At 46.9% G+C, this 19,792-nt stretch overlaps 1 protein-coding gene across 8 annotated transcripts in view; it reads right to left on the bottom strand.

Annotated features, from left to right (window-relative positions):
• RASAL2 (RAS protein activator like 2) overlaps positions 1 to 19,792 on the bottom strand; it is a 278,498-nt gene that overhangs the window by 48,177 nt on the left and 210,529 nt on the right. For all 8 annotated transcript variants that reach the window (XM_045838806.1, XM_045838807.1, XM_045838808.1 and 5 more), the window contains one exon: positions 1,049 to 1,158. In XM_045838806.1, coding sequence (XP_045694762.1) covers positions 1,049 to 1,158 — 110 coding nt within the window. The remainder of the gene's footprint in view (positions 1 to 1,048; positions 1,159 to 19,792) is intronic.

The raw sequence follows: 19,792 nt of genomic DNA, 5'->3' as shown, positions 1-19,792 counted from the left end.
TATAATCTGTATCTCTGCAGCTGTGATGCAGACAACTGAAAACAATGGATTTGCTGAAACAAAACAAATCCAAGTATAAATAAGAGTATCAAATATGAAAGGCAAATACGAGTTCAAGTCCAAGCTCTACTAGCTGTGTGACTCTGGGCAAGTCTCTCAATCTCTTTTGCCTCAGATCCTCATCCGTAAAGTGAGGATAGTAATAATAGTACCTAGGGTGGTATTACATGGGGAAATACGCAGAATGCTTGGCACATAGTAGGCACTCAATAATCCAGGTGATGGTGGTGACATGCCAAGATACAAAAAGTACTACTTCCTAAATTTTATTTATTAATGATGGAACATGAAGTGTCCAAAATGTGTCCATCCTAGCACACATTCAGAGATTTCTAGAAGGTTGTTAACATATGCATTTGGGGCTTACACAAGCTGGTAGTCCCAGTGATTAAAATCCAGGCTTCCTGGTCATGCGTGCCCTCTGGCCATCACCGCGACGCCACGAGGCCAATCCCGTCCGCTGTACCCGGAGAACCACATGGCAGCAGAGAGCAAGTGCTCCGGAGGCAAACCACCCGAAGTTTCAAATGCTATTTTTGCTATTTGTGGAGGAGCTGTATCACCTTTCACAAAATAACCCAACCTCTTACAGGATTACAAAAGGCTAACTTAGTATCTTACAGGATTATTATACAGATTAAACAGGACAATGTGTATAGTGCTCATAAAAGTGTGAGCTATCATCATCATCATCATCGCTTACAGTCGTTCTACAAAAGACACGAGCTCGGACCACTAGACCTGGATGCTGCAGAAGCAGCACCGTGCACCCACACACTCTCCAATATTCTAAGAGTCTTAAACAGGCTGGGCATTTGAGTTGGCATTTGGACCCCACCTCAATATGAGCAAGACAAAACAGTACATTTGTATTGGATATTTCCAACTGTCAATGGTACCCAAGTATCAAAGTCAGATAAGACCAATATGCCTTATCAAAACCCACTGTAAAACTGCTTTTCCAGTTTTAAGCAAGTTCACTTCCTACCTGTCCTCTGTATTGCGAAGGGATGGCAGCCGGAAGCTCGTGTTTCTGTCCAGCTTCGACTGGCTTTTGGTCCTCTTGATGGAGCCTTTCAGGCGCTTGCTGAAGAACCCCTGGAACGAAAAGGCAGAGGTGACGGGAGAGAGAGCCGGAGGGCACCCCGAGGTCCGTGTGCTCTGCTGCACCGCCTTCGTGGACAACGCTCAGAGTTTTACAGTGAAGACCAGACACAGGGCCCAGCTTTCAATGTTTCAGTTTGTAAATAAGAGTTGCTTGAAACCCCCTGGTAATAAGACCAAAATCGTCTCCTTCTATCATAACTGGGATAATCAAACTTTTTGATAGCATTTAATTTCTTATTTCTTAAATAGGTTCTATACTAGCAATAGTAGAGGAGCTAACTGTAATAATAGATTTCTTAAAAGCCTAACAATACCGAAAAATATACTCCTGCCTGTGAAGATGGTGTCAGCAATTTCAATAGAAATAGCATCCAGGAATTTCCTGAACCGAATTAAAGGAAAACAGGGAAACAGGTACACATGCCCCGAGATCGGAAGTTACTTGGTGCGTCGAAGGAATTAAAAAAAAACGTTATCAGTACAGAGTAATGTGTCGGTGGTCTCAAAAGTGTTAAAATTGGACATGGTATTTGTAAAGTGAAGTTTTAAATGTGGATGAACTATTTTACAAGGAAACAGGTGTCATTTGGGGAACCACGGAAGCACCAAAACTCCTGCCACTTTCCACCAAACCATCTAGGGCTCCTTGAACATCTTCTTGGTCTTGTTGCCTGGCAAATAATGGGCTTTCCAGGAAAGTTGATTGAATAAAAGAATAAACACAAGAATAAATGACGATGATCGCTGCTTTCAAGAAAAAAATTCTATTGTTGGCAGATGAAAGGACATCTAATAAAAGTATGTCAAAATGCTTTGAGAAAATGTTGTTATTCAAAGAAAAGTATTTTGACACATAGAAATTAACACCATGAGATGATCATTATCTTATAAAAGCCGTGTCCAGCAAATCTTTCCATAAGGAAAAAAACCACGGGGCCAGGATCAGCACGTTCAATTTCTTCCATTCTTTTAGTTACTGCCATACCCACTGCTTCGGGGTGAGGACCATAGTAATCCGGGTGAGCTGGGTTGCGTTTATTTAATGACCCTGCAATCTCAGTAGCAGTAAACATGCTACATGTCTGTAAGTGGGTCAGTTAAAGCTGGGGGCCCAGCCTTCCACTGCCTTCACACGGGGCTTTGGTTGAGGGGGGGCTCCAGCCACGTGCTTCTGCACTTGCTGCGGCAGGGTAAAGGAACTGTGACGAATGGCGTACCAGCTCTTAAATCTCCAGGTCTGGTCTCATTGGACAAAAGGTCATGTGACCACACCCAATTTTATTAGGGAAAGGATGTGTAGTCCTACCATGCATCAGAAAGAGAACTGGAAGTATTAGTGGACAGCAGAGTGGACTACTACAGTGCTTTTCTGTGCCATGTGTGTTGAAAACACACAGGCATTGCTCCTTCCACTGGGAAAAACAGAAACAAACTTATTTAAATCAGAAGTAGAACCACTTTGTTGACTGAAAAAATGCTTATGTCATTTCTTGTTGTTCTTGTACCCCAAAGAATAAGGGTAAAAACTCCTAGGAAACGGCACATAGACAAATGCCCCAGGCTGGTTGTTCATTCAGGCTCAGAGCGGCCGATCGGCGGGCGGAAGACAGGGCGTTCATTAAAGCCCTGTATTTCTCGGAGACCGGCATTTGTCCGGCCTCCTGTACGACTGTGGCGTCAGTGAGGACGGCCGCAGTCACCTGTTCTCCGAGGCAAGGGCTTGTTTCCTACTTCCTCTGACTCAGCAAGGACTCGTCTCCCCACCTGCTCAGACCTGGGTTTACAGACTCCACTAGGGCCTGTCTGTGGTCGAGTCAAAACCCACTGGCCCACAGTGACATCCAGCCTACAGCCTGACCAAATACCATGTGTAAATGCATCCTGACAACAACACGGTTGAGCGGTTGACTGGGAACGTACTAGTAGATGTTCGCTCGTGCAGTACTTGAACTCGGCCCTTTGTGGTGCCTAGAGCATACGTCATATTGTAAACCATTTATTTAATACGTATTTATTTTATGTCTATTTGTTGTGAAGTACCATACAAGGTGATGTAAAAAATTCAAAGATAAAACAAACACCACCTCCACCTTCAAGCAGCTTACATAACATAGGATCCGGAAATGAAATATAAATACGCGACACAGTGAAGGTAGACGACAGTTAGGAAGGTGCATGTTCCTAACGCCTGGCATATTTAAGCACAAAAGTCATCCTCTTTCTCTGAATCTAGCACACCAGCGACTGTCACGCCATTATTTTGTGTGTGCTAAGGAAAAAGCTGCCGACGAGACTACAACACGATGCTGTACTGCTTAGACCTTTTATTTCAGACCTTTTAGGGCAGATGTCTTTTAAAAACTCATTCAGGCAGGCTCTGTCACACACCACACAGCGTCTACGCAAGAACACACGCAACACGAACTGGTCAGGGTACTCCTAATGCTTCCCCATTCTCCGAGCTGCTTTTTGACTCAGAGGAGCTGTTTGTGTTTTCCAGACGATTCTCCCGTATCCTTTTAAGAATTTTGATGACAGAGCGTATCTTTCAAGAAGAATCTACACACAGAGATGCTGAAAAGCAAAATCTGTGCACCTCAGAACTGGTGGCACACGGGATTGTTTCAGAGAGGCACGGCGGGAATGGCTTCGGGAACCCGGGCAAGGAGAGGGTACTTCCTCTGGAGGAGAAGGGGAAGTCACACGGAAGATCCCAAGGGCAGACGGGGTTTGGGGCCGCGGTGCCGAGGGGCACGGCATGAGGCAGGGCGTGGGGGTGAGAACCCACGGGGCACACAGTAAGGAGGTCTGGTCTGGCTGGGATATGGTTGGGAACACCTGAAATAAGATGAGAAAGGTGGTTTATCCAGCTACTAGTGTATAATTATGGCTCCCACTGGTCCTTAAACTTGTGAGTATAAGGTTCTGTATCCATCTCAGTATCGACCACAGTGTTTAAAGCCTAGTTAGTGCTAAATATCTGATTAACTATGTACACAAAATTATGGTTGTTTTGGCAACACAGATAAAGGAGAGTCCCAAATAGCCCAGGGATATTGCATGGAGGCACAACAGTATAACGTGCTGTACAAAACTCTGTTTTTCCTCTTGATACGAGCGAAACGTGGCCCTCTCCAGAGAATGCGGTTTAGCTCAGCGCCCCACCCGACAGAAGACTTCCACTCTCCCCTGCCCCATATTCGGCGGTACCCAGGCCGAGGGGCTGGGATTCCCCAAGCTCACCATGACAGCTTCCACACCTTTATTCCATGAAGTACTGGTTTGGAAGGAAGCAAATTCCTTGAGGTCCACACCCTGTTGATTTGGCATCCTGGACTGCTCTTCGCTGTCCTCGTGCATTAGTCTCTCCTTCGCTTTCCCTCCTTCATTCCGGACTCTGGGCCCTAGTTTGCCACATTCTGTCTCTTCACTGCTAACCCCACACTCGTAGTAACCAGACAATGATTCACCTCATACCCCAGCTTCACATTTCCTTGACTCCAAAACCCGTGTCCTCTTCTCCCGCTGCCCGCTCCTACGGCCACACCCCAGAGGTAACACCACTCAGGTAGTCTGCACCTTAGACACCTTAAAGACTCTGCTTTCCGCCCTCCCTTCCTGACCACACAGCCCTTCCTCCCCCGCATCTGCTCTTCAACCGCACAGAAAGCCCCAGTCCCTCGGCCACCCGTCTTCTCCCTGTCGATGATTTTTTCTCTCTCCAACCTGGACCTCACGGCCAATCTCCTAAAGCTATTTTATCACCAACGACCTCCATTCTCTTAGCGACCAACTCCCCCAAATCAAAGCTGGATCAGGGTTTAAATTCTCGTCCCACGACCAAGCTGTTGAAGATGACCACATAGGCAGGCGGACACTCTGATGCGACTGAAAATTCCCTGCCTCCAGCGAGGCGAGGCTCCTACCACGCCTCCGTCCTGGACCACACGTGCGCTGACCTCGTGGCAACATCACACTCGCTGGCAAAGCTCGGAGCGGACGGCATGCCCATGTGCCCTTTGCCCCCTTCTGAGCAACTCCGAAAGTGCAGGTCGCTATGCTTCGTACATGCTGTTCTTCTGGCTATACAGTTCACTGGACCGGGGCAGAAAACTGAAGCAAAGCCACTTACAAGAGTGGCCCTGGTAGGAGTTCTGCCTGTAGAATAGGGTTTCCTCCGGAGGCTACTAACTCCTCCAGCCTGATCCCTGGCCCTGCCTCATGCTGTACACGCCAGCACCTCTAAAAGCCCCCTGTCCTCTGCATTCACCACGCATCTCTGCTGTCGCTCACACTCCTTCCCTTGTCCCTGGCCAAGTCACGCTTTCAGATTTGGCTCAGGGGTGATCTCCGGTGTGTCCTTTTTGACATGTCCTGACCCTGCCGTAGATTAGGTGCTCCTCTTCTGTTTCCCAATATCTATAAATAGCGCCGGCCTTACACTCAGCACACTGCATCCCTGCTCATGCACCAAGAGTTTCCCCACTGAACTCTGAACTCCTCGGGGCAGGGCTTAGACAGTCTCTGTGTTCCCGGCAGGTCACAAGCCTGGCACTTAGGAGGGGCCCCACAAATGCTCGTGGAACTGAAATAGAGCAGGCAGTGGAATGAATGGAAGCCACCCTGGTGTTTCTGCCCCGGCTGCCGTCACAGGAAGAGCAGGGGACCCTGCATCGGACAGTACGGCTTCAAGTCCTGGCCCCAGTGACTCGGAGTTGAATGGCCTCGGACAAGTCACAGCTTCTAGGTTTCTGATTTCTTATCTGTAAAATGAGGATTACAAAAATCCTTTTTCCTAGAACCATTCCAAAGCATAAGATAACTGGATTCAAACTACTTTGAAAGTAACGGGACCTTATAAGTGTCAACCGAATGTGAATCCAGGGTGAGACTCCTGAGTGCGCTAGGTGGCATCGCAACTTCTCCCCCTAGAAACTACCCAGGGAGGGAAGGAGGCTCGCGTGAGTTCCACGGCAGCAGGGAGTTTTGGCTGTTTTGTTCGGGGTTGCACCCTAGTGCCTACTGCGATAGTTGGTGTGTTATACATGTTCCAGTAACATTTGTGGACTGAACGGATCACCTGAAGGCTTCCCGGGTAGGAAGAACCGGCCGGGTGCATTCCCATATGCAATACCACCTAATGGGTGCAACACCTCCACAGACTTGGTACTCAGTTGTTTGCTGTAGGTAATGCGCTTGCATTTGAGCTCCTTGAGATACACCAGCGAACAAAACAAGTGCAATCTTTGCCTTCATTAAGCTTCCATACCAGTGGAACGAGACAGACAGTAAACAAAGAACCTAATCAGTCAGTAAAAGCAAGCACTACAGAACACAGAGCCGTGTCAGAGGACGGGAAACACAAAGTGGCCGCGGTAGGTCTCAGGGAGAAAGATTACACAGAGAAGAGACTTGAGAAGGTGAGTCAGCCCACAGACAGGAGGCGGGAAAAGTGGCCCAGGCACCGGGAGCAGGCTGGGCAAAGCCCTGGAGGCAGAAGCACGCCCCAGTGCTCCAGAAAGAGCCAAGCAGCGAGGGTGGCCGAGTGCAGAAAGCGGTGGGGGAGGGTGTGGGAAAGGAGGGCGGGGCGCAAGCAGGGCGGGGCCAGTGCAGAGCCCGGAGGCCACAGCGAGGGCTTCAACCTGCCACTCTGATCTCCCAGGATGTCACCCACGAGAGGCAAGACCGTTGAAAGCGGTCACACATACACAGGCATTTGCTTTTCTGAGAGAAACACCTTTAGCTGTGAAATCAGACAGGTGCGCTGATTTAATTTGGTTTTGAGCAAGAACACGCAAAAGGCGAACAGCGCGTGTCCTCCGTGCGCAGCAGCGGCACAGCAGTAGCCGAGAGGCGGGGCCGGCGTCTGACGTCCCCAGGCCGCCCGGCTGCAAGGTGGGAGCACGGAACTCCGGTCCAGGCCGCCGGACTCCAGCTCCCCCCTCACCTACCCCCCCCCAACTCTGTAACTGCTCTGCCATGTCGTTTTCCACATTCCAACTCCTCTTCGAATATTCTAGGCACTACAGTAGAATGCATTTTCCTCATGGATGCTATACTTAGCTTCACACAGATCTCATTTTTGAATTATACACCACGAAGAGGCAGAATGCTGCATGATAGTCGCAAAATATGAGAAAATGGAAAAAAAAACCTAGTGTGACAACCTACTTAGAAATATTTGTCCCTGGGACTCCTATTTCTGTTGTGATACTAAATTGAAACTCTATTTAAATTACTTTTATATGTAAGTGATCCTATGGTTACCGAGAGAACAAATCCAAATCCAAAGACAGGTGGAGGCCGAGGAGGAGAAGTTTCTCTCTCCTTCACGGGAAGGTGTGATATCTGTGTCTCGTGCTAACGCGAGGAGCGAAGGGTTTCTGCAAGCATGCTCTAAAGATCCAGCAGTGTACTCGGAAACAAAGGAGGAGACAACAAACGAACCGACCTCATCCTTCCGACACAGACCTCATCGGCACGAATACTGATAAAACCCTTGAACGAGATCCCATCTCATCCAACTCCCCTCTGAAATGCCCATGCTACCGTCTACCATTCTTAAGAGGAGTATAAAGCTTATCATTTTAAACAACAACACTGTCATCGCAATTGACACAACTTTAATTAGTTGGTACTCACTATTTTCTTTCAAAATAAGGCTTAAAACTAGCAACTGCCAGGGAAAGAAAGAGCCCACCGCAGCCTTGCTCGGTCGCTTGGTAAATGTTAAGACAATGGCAGGAGGCGTTCACCACCTGCAAACTGGAGTAACCCCTGAGGACCAGACTCGGCCATCAGGGCACGATCGGTGACTGAAATAAAACTGCTGCCAGGCAACCGGGCTCCGAAGCCTCAGTGGTGGCGATAAGTGACGCCGGGTGTTCTAGCATCTCTGCGGTTCCCTTAAGACGTGGCGCGGTGGAGGCAGAGAAACCTGTCATCACCTTTCCTGCAAAACCTCAGCGCCGTGCAGCAGAACCCTGCTCTGCTCCCGTCTGGGGCTTTCACGGCTGTGACCACACAAGGGACTGTGCGACTTTAGGTGATTAAGGAACTTTAATAGCAGTTCTTCAAACTGTTATATGACTTGCACTCAGAAAATGCCACCCCGTCAACTAGAAAGGACCCAGGTGAGAACTGTTTTCATTCTTGCTTTTTAAGTTCTAGTTTAATAGTAAATGAACCTCTGTGTTTTGCATAGTTGAGCAGTTCATATTATTATGGACTGTAAGCATTCAAGGAGAAGAGCTATGTCATATATAAATTAATTCCCTTCCTTCCTCTTAATATAACTTAGGAACTTGTAGATGTTCAATAAATGTTGACTGAAATCTAATTGTAGGGAATTAACAAGGAGGAAGGGAAAGGAAGGGTAACTGAAAATGCTCAACTCCATTTTCCAATCATTGTATTTTGTTTACTTCATTTATCTTCCAGTTATTGGAAATCCAAACAGGAAGGGAAACTCTAGCTAACAAAAACAATAACAGAACAACAGACAGATGCGAAGTGCATCATTACAGTTCACGGGCAGTTTCCAATTGGGCCACTTCTCCCCTCGTGGGGGTTTCCAGGTCGTGGATAGGTGCTGTTTTGTTTGTCTGGCAATTTTAAACATCAAAGGGAAGAAGAAAGGGTTCTATCGTAAATCAGAATCATTTCCTAGACCGAGCTGATGCTTCAGAATCTTTGCGCATTTTTGACAAGCATCCAATGATTCTCTTTTATGAAGCAGAGTAAAACTTTTATCATGAAACTTTTAAACACACAAAAGCACAGAAATGAACACATTACATTGCATTAACACATTGATCAGATCTAACCAAGGCTAACATACCGATGTCATGAGATTATATTAAAATATAAAAGTAAATATGTATAATTATAATAGCTAACATGTTACAATTTTTATAACGTGATATGTTAAGAAAACTGCTACGTCAAGATCTGCCGTGGGGGCAGACAGAGGACCTGTAGCACACACCTCCTCTGTCTCCGGTAAATATTCTGTGTCTTAGAGGGTCATTTTTAATTGATAGAACACCACTATGTCAGTTTCCTTTCAGTTATTATGTTCTCATTAAATTTTCCCAAACTTTTACTTGGAACTTACATATATTATGTATTAAATGTAGCTTTTCTTTAAAACATTAGGTTTATGGAGGTATAATGTACAAAAAGCAAAATCCACCATTTTCAGTTGGATAACTTGATGAGTTTTGACCAATGTAGTAACTGAGACAGAGAACACGCCCATCACCCCCCAAATTATAAAATGCTTAATAGTCAATCCCTTCCTTGCCCCTTGGCTGCTAGTAAGCCCCGAATCTGCTTTGTCCCTATAGTTTCATCTTTTCCAGACTGCTTTATGAATGGAATCGTGCAGTATGGAGTCTCTTGCACTTGGCATATTGTTTCTGAAATTTCCTGTGTCGTTGCATGCGTGTGTAGTCTGTTCCTTCTTATTCCACTGTATGGACATACCAGCGTTTGTTTACCCACTTACCCACTGATGGACATTTGGGCCTACTATAAATAAATCCCCTTCAAAAACTGAGAACAAGTCTTTATGTGCACACATGGTTTGGGAGCCACTGATTTAAAAGTTTGGTAGGAAATTCACAAACAAATAGCATGGAAGAAACGACGACCTTTTATGAGGATAAGATGTTAATGAGGTACAGTGGGGCAGGGATCTCGTGAAGGAGGGAATCCCTGATGTTTTTACTTTGTAGTTGAAATAATTTTTGATTTATAGCAAATTTGAAAAAGTAGTACAGAGTTTTCTATTGCCTAGCTTCCCCTAGTGTTAACATCTTACATCACTGTGGTATAATTATGAAAACTAGGAAATTAACACAGGCACCATACTGACCAAAATTACAGACCTAATTTATAATCTCACCAGTTTTCCCACTGTATTAGTTTTTTACTGCTGCTGTAACAAATCACCACAAGTATGGTGGCTGAAACTGGACAAGTTTATGCTCTTACAGATCTGTATGTCAGAAGTCCAGCGCAGCTGTCCTCTGGCTAAAATCAAGGGGCCAGCAGGGTGGCCTTCCTTGGTGAAGGCTCTAGGGGGGAATCTGTTCCCTGGCTCTTCCTTCAAAAGGCCACCCCCAGTTCCTGGTGCATGGTCCCTTTCTCCGTCTGCAAAGCCAGCAATATCGCCTCTCTCTGAAAGGGTCTCAGTTTTTAAGGCCTCACGTGATTACATTGGACCCACTTGGATAATCCAGGGTTCTCTTCCCACCTGAAGGTTTCCAGCCATCACATCTGCAAAAGTCGTTTGCCTTATAAGACAGCGTATTCACAGACTCCGTGTGCATGTATTAGGGTTTGGGCACCTCAGGCTGGGGGTGGGAGGTACTGTCTGAAGGTGGAGCAAAGGTACAGTGACCACCAAACCGAGAAGGGGGTACCTTAAGACCGAAGGACGAAGCAGCCAACTCCATTAATCATAACAAAATTTACTGCAGGCTGACTGACGTACAGGGAGACGGGTCAGAGTGGACGGATGACCCAGCACTCTGTACGGATTATTCTCTGCTACTGGACAGTGGTTGCGTCCGTATTTGATAGAGGAGCTGAACTACTAACTGACAAGGCGAAGGAAACCACAATGCAGCAGGAACCACACCTCCTGGTGGTCTTACGATAGACCACCGCTTAGCATTAATGCCAACACGCTGTTTGGTATTTATCTCGGTTGCTATGCCGTCTTGTCTGTGTTCTGACATGCACCTTCCTGATTCCATCGTATAAGCTTACAGGACACAGGCAACCACGAACTCTGCAGCTCTGGTGCAGGCTGAGACGAGTGAGGTCAGAGTTCTCAGGACAGAAAACGCCAGGACCCAAGATGGAGTCAGGTTTGTTTAACTCGACGTATATATGGGCATTATTTAAACTTCCACACATAGCTTATGTAGTTGCTTTCTCATGAGTGGGCCTTTAGGTTGTTTTCAGTATTTTGCAGTTACAAGCAGCGCTGCGAGGCACACCTGGTGCATGCGCATGTTCCTGCTGACGGAGGTGTGTTTCCAGGGATGACTGCTGGGAGCGGGAGGGCGGGTCAGAAGGAAAGTGCGCTGCAGCTTGGCCAGAATCCCGTCCAGAGCGAGGGATGTCCCAGGGTGCGTGGCAGTGCCTGTCCCCACGGCCTCGCCAGCCGAATCTGCTGTCGTACTCGACGGTTCCCGCTGGTCCAAAAGGTGAAAGAGTATCTCTGAGCTGTTTTAATTTGCATTCCTCCGATTATGACTTTGAACGTTATTTGTGCACGTTCAGAACAGTTTTTATAGTTTTTGAGAATTACCTGTTCATATCTTGTTTTATTTCCAATTTTTGTGTATTGGGCTTTTGCACATTTATCAGTTTTTAGTAATTCTACCTATGTTGTGACTATTTGCTCCCAATCAGCCTGCTATCATTAAATTTTGTGATGGTGTTTTTTGCCATGCAATTTTTAAAAGTCATTTTTTGCTTCTGGCCTTTCAGTCACCGTTACAGAAAGTGTTTTTTTTACATTAAGATTAAAGAGGAACGCATCTATGTTTTCGTCTAGTAGTTGTAGTTTGTTTATCCTCCACATTTAGATCCCTAATCCATTTTGAGTTTATTCTCGTGCAAAGTGTGATACATACACATCTAACTTTTCTCTTATCCAAATGGAGTTTGCCTTCATTTTTTATTTCGAGTACAACTCCTCAGGAAACCATTCTCCACTTCCATCTGATAGGAGCTAGTCTCTAGCTTCTCCTTACCTAAGACCTTTCGTTTGTTCTACTGTTTTCCTCTGTCTTGACTCAGCACCCGTTCTGTTCCTATTTTCCACCCCCCACCGAGTCTTACCTCCTGAAGGCAAACACGATCTACCTTACTCTGTGGTTCTCCAATGCTTAGCACCTCCCGGGGTACTTGGTGTGTGCATGTGCGTGTGTGTGTGTGTGCATGCGTGTGTGCGCGCATATGCACAATGCTGAAACGACTAACCTGCATTATTAAGAAAATTCCAATCCACTCCGAGGAGGGAAAATATCTAATATTTCTGAGGAGAAGATGTCAAAACTATTTAGACGGAACCAAATCTTGTGTTTAAAGCGGGAAAGTTTGGTACTGGGAATGCTCACCTCCGCAGCCCCCCGCAGTCCCCGCTAACGAGGTGGAAGCCGATTTTCTCAGGACTGGCGGAGACCGCTGGCCTTCGGATGTGGACATCACGGAGGATGAGCTCAAGGGACAAAATAATGAAGGACGACGGGCCAACACTAAGAAAGAGAACACTCGCCCGCCGTGAGGGTCCCATCAGTCTCCTGGCCACCTACGTCCCCAAGGCCATCACAGCGGCCTGAGAAAGCGCCGTGTGGAGGGCGTCTCTTTTCACTGTCAGGGAGGCGGACCTGGTGCCTCTGATGGAAGCTTCCCGTCTCTCGTTTCCAGGTCTCTGAGAGTAACAGCCCCACAGGTGGAGGTGTGCTGTGGAGCCTGTTCATTATTTTAAAAAATAAAATTCTTACTGCTTCTGGTGAAACAATGCACCCGTCTTATGAAAATGGGGGTGAGTGAGAGGTACAAAGTAGAAAAATATAATTACTCTTCACTAATGTCTATCATGGAAGAGGTTTTATTAGGTGTATTTTTATAACTTCTCAAGGCTATTTCCTAATTACACTGTTTTTAATCACGCCAACATTTCTCCATAATAACTTTAGGGTCCAAAATACTAATAAACTGGTCCTTAATATCCAGTGCCTTTTTATCTGCAAACCTCCAAGGACCTTAGAATACTTGCATAGGGTTTTACTATCACAGAAAAGGCAGTAGGGGCCTTACAGGAGGTCGAACAGTTTCCTCTTTGTCACACAAGTGAGACGCTAGGTGAACATACGTTAAAAGAAAAGGGTTGATCACTTCTTTGCCTGTTCTAAGTACAAATTTTTTAAAAAAGATTTTATTTATTTATTTTTAGACAGATTGAAAGGGAGGGAGAAAGAGAGAGAAATAAACGTCAATGTGTGGTGGCCTCTCGTGCACCCACCATTGGGGACCCAGCCTGCATCCCAGGCATCTGCTCTGACTAGGGAATCGAACCAGCGACCCTTTGGGTTCTCAGGCCAGTACTCAATCCACTGAGCCACACCAGCCAGGGCCTAAGTACAAACTCTTAAATGCTAAAGTGTGAAATCCTTGCCCTGGTACTCAGGCAGAATGAAAGGCAGGTGATCCAGGCCCCAGCCTGAGGGGAGGGGCGCTCCGGAGGGACAGCGGTCTCCCCGCGTGCAGAAGAGAGCGGCCCAGGGAGCGAGAGACAGTTCCGTCAGGGTGTGAACGTCCTCTCTGCTGTCTGGCACGGCCTGTTCAAGACCTGACTTTAAAGGCTCGAGAGGCAGACCACACCCCCTCCTACACACGCGACTACTCCTTGAGCGAGAAACGAACGGCCGAACGGCCGCTCCCGGGAATCCTTCTCCCCACCCCTAATCTCTCAGGGACTCCACAGAAGGCAGGTTCTTCCTCCTACTCACCACAGTCCGCCCTGAATTCTATTCTACTTACCAGATTCACGCAGACCCCTAGAAAAACAGTACACAGTGAGGGGAATTTAAAACCACCAACTCATGATGAAGATGCTGGGGCCAACGAAGTTAACGTCTTTGCCATGCGCACACCTTGGGGGACCACAGATGCCGTCATACAACAGGTCTGGGGGACCACAGATGCCGTCATACAACAGGTTTGGGGGACCACAAATGCCGTCACACAACAGGTTTGGGGGACCACAAATGCGATCATACAACAAGTTTTGATAAACGGACTGGAAAGAGGAAAAAAAATCAGTGCTGGGGTTACACAATCAAAAAGATACACAGTAGTCCCAATCTCCTAGAAGAGTGGTTTCTAAGTGGTACTGACCGTGTATCAAATGAGTAAAATATTGCTGGCATGCATTCCTAAAGTTGTTTACCTATAAAATATAAGAATGTTTTGATGTGTGACTATAAAAGATTCAATAACATAAAAATTTTAAAGGATGAACTAAAAAAATCAAACATTTATTACAGTTTCTCTGCAACACAAATGGATGCTGCTGTGCACCCCCGGAGGTAGGTGCATCCCATCCCGAAGCCGCCAACTGCACTCTCACAGGCCAGGGAGGGCGGCGCCTAGGCGAACAGTGACGCTGTAAGTACCGTAATGGATGAGTGCACGGTCCTACCAAAGGACAGAGAAGGTGAAGGCCAGTGTGGCCTCCAAGGGGTGGAGAGAAACTGGAGCTGAGTGTTAAAGGTAAAAATACACTCAGGAAGCATAGTGGTCCTCTAGGCAGACGTGTACAAGGATTCCAGAGAAGACTCGTTTGGGGAACTCTTCACGTTTGATGGAGAACTCCAAGTCCGGAGGGTTAGAACTCTGGCGGGGATGCGGATGTTGGGTGTTGTGAAATGAGACTTGGGGGGCAGCCAAAAGTAGACAATGAGAGGTTCTCTGTGCTAAGTTAATTTCGCTTTTTTCTCATCCTGTAAAACACCAGTTAAAAGCAAAAGCTTTCAGCAAGTGATGGATGCTTTCTAAAGGCAAAGCTCGATCTGTCTGAAGACATTCAAGTGAGGGGAAGGAAGAAGGCAGAGAAAGAGAGGGGAAGGAACCCTCGAGGAAAGCCGGGCAAGTGCAAAGCTGGGTCGTGGCCATGGGTGTGGGACCAGAGAGAGCTACTGCAGGACTCCAAGCAAGGGAGACGCGAGTGATGATCAGGAGGAGACTTTGAAGAGACCACTCTGGCAGCAGCACGGAGGCTACAGTGGGTGGGGGGGCTGGAGGCCAGGAGATGGGTTATAGTCTCTTTTTGCACTAGATGGGGCCAGCTAACGCTCTGGAAGCACTCGGTGGAAAATACAAGGGCCCTTATTCGAGAAGCAGAAAAAGAGTTTCATGAAAGGTGCTAAAACAGAAGACTCTCCTTTCTTCAGCACTCTCTCTCTCCGTTTTGCCCTGGCGTTTTTAATTTGCTGTTTCAGGTCACGCTCCCTGGGGCACAGGGCAAGTGCAGACCTTCCCGCCGGGGCCCCACAGCCCATGATTCAGCATGCGGGTGGCCCGCTGGCTGCCAGGCCGCCTCTCCTCAGCCTCCACCCCCACCTGCCATGCCCTGGCTGGGGGCAGGAGGTCCGGGCAGGCCTTTCCCTTTCCACGCTGTCGCTGCCTCTCCCTGGGTACTCGGATTAGGGATGGGCAGGAGGCGTGCCCCAACTGAGCTGTGGCCTCTGGTCACCTGCCAGACACCAGTGAAGCTGGCAGGGAGGGGCAAGGAGGGCCCTGCTAACCCCTTCTCCTGCGATGAGACGCCACAGCCGTGGCTGGGTGAGGCGGAGGGGCAGGCTGGCTGGGGCTCCCGGGCGGGCAGGTGGGCAGTGCACGTTCCATCCCAGGGGGCTGCGGGAACGGGGACCGCGCCCACCCCAAGGCCCTGCACGCGCCCACTGGCCCACCGGGCTTCACTCACAAACACAAGCTCAGAGCCGAATCACTGGGACCTGTGAGATGGCAACTGCGGAGCGTGACGCCCGCGGCACAGGCCTCTCCGAGAGCAGGCCTTGCGCTTGGGAAGCCAGGCCTGGGGCTGGTGCAGGGCAAGGATGGTGAGCCTCACCCCCAAAGTCTGTGGGGGGGGGCAGCAAGGCTGGGGTGGATGAACCCGAAGAGAGACAAAGGCCTGACGACTGAATTTGGGGGGAAAGAGAAGAGAACACTATGGCTCTCAGGTGTTCGGCTCTGGGGAATGAACAAACGGTAGTACTACACAGTTAGAAATTCCGGGGGAAAAGAGTTTTGGGGAGAAACGTTAAGCGTGGGGTGAGCTGAACAGAAATTACTGTGGGACATCAGAACCGGGTGTTAGCAGAAAACACAGCACTGGTCAGAAGATTCCCTGGAACAACACTGCTTTCTGTGTCCTGGTGTGTTCGTCACTGATTTCACTCCTGTGCAACGCTGCAAAGTCCTCCTGGTGTGAAAACTCTCAGCATCATCCCACTAAACCGGCCCCCACAGAACACATCCCACAAGAATGTGGAGGCAGAGGTGGACAAAATTAAAAAGGGTAAGCGGTTTAGTTAATGGACATATGGGCAACCGTTTATTTTCTTTCTCTAGGAACTTTCCTATTCTGGACATTTCATATAAATAGAATCATATCATATGTGGCCTGTAGAGTCTGGCTTCATTCCTTCAGCACAGTGTTTTCAAGATTCATCCATGTTGGACCAGGTGTCAGCACCTCACCCTTTTTATGGTGAAGAAATACGCCACTGTGTGGGTGGGCCATGCTCAGCATGTCTTTCTTCAGCTGATGGGCACCTGGGTGGTATCTACATTTTTGCTGTTACAAATAATGGTGCTATGAACATTCACATACAAGATTTTGTATGCACAACTGTTTTCAACTTTCTTGTATATATTCCTAGAAGTAGAATTGCTAGGTCACGTGGTTCTCTCTGTTTCACCTTTTGAGGAATTGTCAAACTGTTTTTTCCAAGTGTCTGCACCATTTTACATTCTCTCCAGCAAGGTATAAGGGTTCCAATTTCTCCACAGCCTTGCCAACACTTATTATTGTCTCCCGTTTAGATTATAGCCATTCTAGTGTGTACAGAGTGGTATTGCATGGTCTTTGTGTACATTTCCCTGAGGACTCATGACGCTGAGCACCTTTCCATGTCTTGAGTGGTCATTTTCATATCTTCTCTGGAGAAATGTCTATTCAAATCCTTTGGGGCCTTTTAATAGCTACTCAACAGCCTGACAAAAATAATTTACATTGCTATCTTAATTAAATAGGCTACTTGGAATGAAGTTCATTTAAAATGAAATTTGTAAGAACCAACTGTATTGGAAAACATATTTGCCAATGATACTTCAGATAAGGGTTTAATTTCCAAAATATACAAAGAACTTACACGACTCCACTCTAAGAAGACAAGCAACCCAATTAAAAAATGGGCAAGGAACTTTAAAAGACACTTCTCCAAGGGGACATACAGAGGATCCAGAGACACGTGAAAAGATGCTTGATGTAGCTTGCTATCAGAGAGATGCAAATTAAAACCACAATGAGATACTACTTTACACCAGTCAAATGGCCACCATAAACAAAGCAACAAATAACAAGTGTTGGAGAGGTTGTGGAGAAAAGGGGACCCTAGTGCAATGTTGGTGGGATTGCAGACTGGTGCAGCCACTATGGAAAACAGCATGGAATTTTCTTAGAAAACTAAAAATGGATCTGCCTTTTGACCCAGCAATTCCACCGCTGGGACTATATCCTAAGAACCCTGAAACATCAATCCAAAAGAACCCATGCACCCCAATGTTCATAGCAGCACAATTTACAATAGCCAAGTGTTGGAAGGAACCTAGGTGCCCATCATTAAATTAATGGATCAAAAAACTATGGTACATTTACACAATGGGATTCTATGAAGCAGAAAGAAAGAAGGAGCTCCTACCCTTTGCGACAGCATGGATGGAATGGAGAGCATTATGCTAAGTGAAACAAGCCAGGCAGTGAAAGACAAATATCATATGATCTCACCTTTAACAGGAATCTAATCAACAAAACAAAGAAACAAGCAAAATATAACCAAAGACACTGAAATAGAGAACAGTGTCCTCTATTTGTCCGCTGACAATGTCCAGAGGAGAGAGGGGAGGGAATTTCTGGGAAATTTCAGGGAAAAAGGAGAAGGGTTTACAGGAACAAGTATAAAGGACACGTGGACAAAAACTAGGGGCGGGTGGAAATGGGAGGGAGGTGGGGAGGGCTGGGTAGGTGGGCTGGGATGGGAGTAAAAGATAAAAAATTGTACTTGAACAGTAATTAAAATAAATTTTTAAAAAGTGAAATTTGTAGATGTTTAATAGAAAACAAATAAAGTGTTTAAAAATCCAGTGGAATGGTACTGGCGCTGGTAATAGAATTAAAGGGCCCGACGGTAGGAAGGGACCTCACGGGCACTACTATGTACCAGCGATGCCTGTACCTTGCTGAGTACAGGTGCAGCTGAGAAGTGCACCTTTCTGTACAGCGAATCCTAGCAAAATCAAGAAGAAGTTGGCAAAGTTTCCTTTCTATCTATCCAGCTCCCTAACTTCTGTGAAAGAGAAAAGCACCTAATATCAGCTATACTTAGTGGCTAATTATATGCTCCCTAAAGCGGGCACTGTCCCTTCAAAACGTTCATCTCTAATTGTGAAATGAAAGGTGGGAAGCCTCCTTCAATGGTAAAGCAGGAGAAAAATCCCCGCGCTTTGAGAAGGAGGAGCTCGTAGTACCGTATCCGCGAGAATGAGCGGTCAGCGAGCCCGTCCCGTCCCTCCCACAGCCCCGGTCTCCGGGGCGGGGTGAGCTGGAGTCTCCGCTCGTTCGCAGCCTGCAAACCCGCTCGCTTCTGGGAAGGACCGCAGACTGCGGCGGGTTTGCACGGTCCCCCGACGGGTTCAAGGGTAACTCGGCGCTGCTCCCTGCCACGCCTGCTCCCTCTCCCACCACGTATTTATTTGGCATGTCCTTTTTATCCCCCTAAGCGGTCATGTCTAATCTCATTTCTTTTTGCTCGGCTCCAAGTTTTATATTTTCTAGGATGTTTATCATGCAGAGATTTTAAAATTACACCCATTCTGATTACAAAATGATTTAAGGGTATAGTTAACATGTAATGTCTTCAGACTATAATTTTTCTTTTCTGACATCCCTATGTTTATTCCATTATTTTTACCTCTGGCAGTAATATTGTGATAGACGTAAATAGGAGTATATATTCAATATATTATACATTCATACATATATGAATATAAATATGCCCTTTATTAAAGGAGGGGTCACTGCAGGGTGATCCTAGTATGGATTTTTCATTCCACGTTGATGGTCAGCAAAGAGAAGGAAGAAAGATGGACACAGAATATTTAAGCCGTAGAGGGCAGAGCTCTAAGGGCCCTGGAACACAATTGCAAAGAGAATACAAAAATTAAAACAGTACATACGCAGCTTGGGTGCTATGAATTCAAATTGGTTACTTCACCCCTGAGACTGAGATTCTGAAGCTGGTCAGAGGTCACCGTGCCACAATAAAACAAGTGTTGTGTAAGTGTAGACAAGTGTTTTGTAAAAAGTGTGTTGTAGAAGGGTCGCCTGACTGACCGGGGCACACGCTTGGAAGGACGACTCCTGCACGCCGCAGCCGTCTGTCCGGGCGGCGCCGGGCCCGCGAGAAAACGCCGGACTCGAAGGCACCAGAGGAAGCACTGGTGTCCATGGCAAAGACACTGACTGCAATGAGTTCCTCGTGTTTTAATCAATCATTTCGACACACAGTTCCAAACCCTGGGCACATGCTACAATCTTCTGGGGGAGTTTTTTTTTTTTAAATATAGAAGATTAGGTTCTAGTCTGGAGACTTCCCTTTAACTGGTCTGGGGTGGAGACATTAGTACTGTTTTTGGTGTTCCTTAGGTGATTTCTCAGGTATAGCCAGAGTTGAAAACCACTGGTTTGGACAACGAACGCTTTCTGGTCTTTATGAAATCAGCATGAAGCTTTCAGTCTCTTCCTTTAACATGGAAA

The sequence above is a fragment of the Phyllostomus hastatus genome, unplaced genomic scaffold, assembly GCF_019186645.2.
Source record: "Phyllostomus hastatus isolate PE091 unplaced genomic scaffold, TTU_PhHast_1.1 phas_contig_283, whole genome shotgun sequence".
NCBI classification, from domain to species: Eukaryota; Metazoa; Chordata; class Mammalia; order Chiroptera; family Phyllostomidae; genus Phyllostomus; species Phyllostomus hastatus.
Note: the sequence above shows the minus strand (reverse complement) of the source record. Positions and strands in the feature narration are given on the sequence as shown.